This window comes from Ailuropoda melanoleuca, chromosome 14 (assembly GCF_002007445.2).
Source record: "Ailuropoda melanoleuca isolate Jingjing chromosome 14, ASM200744v2, whole genome shotgun sequence".
NCBI lineage: Eukaryota > Metazoa > Chordata > Mammalia > Carnivora > Ursidae > Ailuropoda > Ailuropoda melanoleuca.
Window position 1 is genome coordinate 59,146,294 of NC_048231.1, and position 3,251 is coordinate 59,149,544.

The following is a 3,251-nucleotide window of genomic DNA, read 5'->3' on the forward strand; positions in this document are numbered from 1 at the left end:
CCTTGGGGCCCTGGATGTCCCTTGCATCGTCTTATAGATCCTTTTTGTTTTTTTTTTTTTTTTTTTTTTGCAGAGATGTTTTATTTAATTGAGAGAGAGAGTGAACGAGAGAGAGAGAGCGCATGAGTAGGGGCAGAGGGGGAGAGAGAGGCAGACTCCCTGCCGAGCTGGGAGCCCAATGCGGGACTCGATCCCAGGACACTGGGATCATGACCTGAGCTGAAGGCAGATGCTTAACCGACTGAGCCACCCAGGCAGCCCTCGATCCTGTAATTCCTAGCCAAGCACAACATGCATACAAATCCTGAGGGAAACACCCCTGTGTTTCCTGTACCTGGCAGTCGGCACCGTGTGTCCCTGGAGAGAACAGTGGAATGTTCTTCAGGTCGAAGTTGTGGCTTATGCACGTGTCCGGGCCGAGTTCAGACACCGGAGTTGGCATGTGCCTGAACTCAGATTGGTAAAGGATGCTCCAGGCAGACGTGTTATTTTTGACATGTTGGATCTTCAACCTCTGGAAGCACTGTGTGCGGACGGGGCACTGTCTCCGTGCGTGTTGTGCACGACACTGACCCCTGTCCTTGGAGGCACACCGAGCAGCCTGGGTGACATGCTAGTCATGGCTTGATTTTCTTTTTTCTTTTTTTAAAGTCAAAGGCAACTGTGTTCTCAAACTGTAGTCTAAACATGATTTTAGTTATTTTGGTTTGATTCTGCCACATTCTATCATGTTTTCTATTTGGCCTTTCTCATTTGGATGGAAGGAATGAACGAAACAAGAGAGCAGTGATCTTTTGCTTCAACAAAACATTGCCACAACCATGACAGATACTGGATGTTAGCATTTTCTTTATAATGTGGTCTGCTTTCAAAACGGCCTGTTCTCCTTGCAAAGAATTAAAGGTAGATATTAAAACCTGTGTATGCATGAGTTAATTTTCCATGAAGTCGGTGTTCAAAAATGTCATTTATTAGGCCTTGCTGAGCTGTGTAGCTCTCCGTTTCAGACTTTGGCATAAGTGCTACGGTTGTGGCTCTGCTGGGTGTGTGTGTGTGCTGCTTTGTGTTTTCTCTGGAAATGAGCAGATTGGGCGGGCATCATGAAGCCCTGTTCACCTAGGTGGTGTGGTTGGTTTCACTGTCAGAGCGCTGAGAGTTTGCACTGCCTACAACTAGGCCTCCCGCAGTTGCCCTTTCCTACCTTTGTCCAGCCGTGCATCTTGCTGGGTGGTGGCTGCCGTGAGCTCTCGAGGTCGCGGGAGAACGTTTCTAAGAGTTCACGTTGCCAGGGTGAGGCCAGCGGCACTGCCCATCTCCTTTGTCCCAGGTGTTGACCTTGCAGGAGAGTGCCGCCTGACAGATTTATCGATAACTGTCTCTCCCCTTCTCTCTTCCCTCTCTATCCCTCTCTTCTGCCAGGCGGGCGCCTCAGTCATGTCTGGCGCGGGAGACAGCACTAATGCCGAGAACAGCGAGCTCAAGTACTCAGGTCAAGATGGGTTGTACATAGGCGTCAGCCTGGCCTCGCCGGCCGAAGTCACATCCTCGGTGAGACAGGATTCCTGGTGCGCCCTGGCCCTGGCCTGAGCCCGCTGCCGGGGAGCGAGGGCGCACGGCCTGCTGGGGTTTTGTCAAGCTGTCCACACCAGCGCAAGTATGCTGACAGAACGTTCCTCTGATGCGTGATTTCCGTGCCTTTATTTTGAAAGAGATGTATTTCCCAAGAAGCCTGCTCTGCCTTACCACCCTGCCCCTGTCTCTGAAGAGCCAGAGAGAAGATGGAGAGCTTCCAGGGAAGGGCCGGTGCAGCCCACAGCATGTCGCCTCCTCCCTGGCCACGGCCCCTTCCAGCCAGCCTGCCTCGGGGCCTGCCAGGGGACCCGATGTCCGCCGTGCCACTTCCAGAAACCGGGACTAGGACCGGGGCCTTGCCTGCCAAGGAATCTTGAGAGAGATTTTTTTAAAAAAGGTTTTATGTGTATTGCCCCAAATCATGTGCTTCTTCTGATCGGTTTTGGTTGTTCCAGAATTTCTTCGTACCTTTTCCACACCTGAATTTCACGTGCTTTCATGGAGAAGACCATTTGAGGCCATTTGGTACACACCTCTGGAGGCTGAGTCAAAACTATTACTCAGTTTGCAAGACTGCATTATGACTGTAACGTACACTGTGACTGACGTTTCTCAAAGTTCATATTGTGTGACTGATCCGAAGTCAGTCGGGATTTGTAAACAGGGTAGCAAACAAGATATTTTTCTTCCATGTAAACAATAATTTTTTAAAAAAGTGCAATTTGCGTTGCAGCAATCAGTGTTAAATCATTTGCATAAGATTTAACAACATTTTTTATAATGAATGTAAACATTTTAACTTAATGGTACTTAAATAATTTAAAAGAAAAAAATGTTAACTTAGACATTCTTATGCTTCTTTTACAACCGCATCCCATTTCTATATTTCCAATTGTGAAGGAAAAATATTTCAAGAACAAATCTTCTCTCAGGAAAATTGCCTTTATCCATCTGTTAAGAATTTTTATACAAGAACACCAGTATCCCCTCTTTATTTTACTGTGGAATACGTGCTGGAAAAATCGCAACAAAACTTTACTACCTAACAGATAACATTTGTAAATATTCCAGGCATCTGTACCCACTACGATGAAGTCTATAGTGTGACTAACCCACAGGCAGGTTGGTTTACATTAATTTTTTAAAAAATGGGATGTCGTATGGAAACCTATTTCACCAAAGTTTTAAAAATAAAAAGGGTATTGTTTTGTCTTCTGTACAGTGAGTTCCTTCCCTTTTAGTTTCATTTTGATACTGTATGTGGCTAGAGATGCTCGTATAAAACAAGTGCATGTGATGTTTGCCTTTCGGCTTTCCTTTCAATGAACTGTCCTTCTGGATCTGCTTTATACCTTGGTTTATTTGAAGTTGGCACATGCAGTTAGTTATCACCGTCAGTTTGCATCGGGAACAATTTTTATACGTGAAAAGGACCCAGTTTTCTATGACAGTATCTGAGACTATAAGCATTCTGTGTGGGACTAATCCTTGAAAACATTTTTTTAAAAGAGTCCAGAGTTTATTTCCCTCTGCATGAAATACACTCTAAGACCCAGAAACAGAATGGTTTTCCTTTCTACTTTCTCCTTTTGCAAAGTGCCACCAAGTCTCCCAGCTCATCTGAGGTTGAAGTCCTTAACACTCACCAGAAGGTAGGAAATGATCTGAACGGTCTGAAT

At 45.8% G+C, this 3,251-nt stretch overlaps 1 protein-coding gene across 1 annotated transcript in view; it reads left to right on the forward strand.

Annotated features, from left to right (window-relative positions):
* The window catches only part of GATA6 (GATA binding protein 6), a 31,679-nt gene extending 28,888 nt beyond the window's left edge, over window positions 1-2,791 (forward strand). Inside the window, exon 8 of the mRNA XM_034642475.1 lies at window positions 1,420-2,791. Within this exon, the coding sequence (XP_034498366.1) occupies window positions 1,420-1,587 (168 nt within the window). The 3' untranslated portion in view covers window positions 1,588-2,791. The remainder of the gene's footprint in view (window positions 1-1,419) is intronic.
* The last annotated feature ends 460 nt before the right edge of the window (window positions 2,792-3,251 follow it).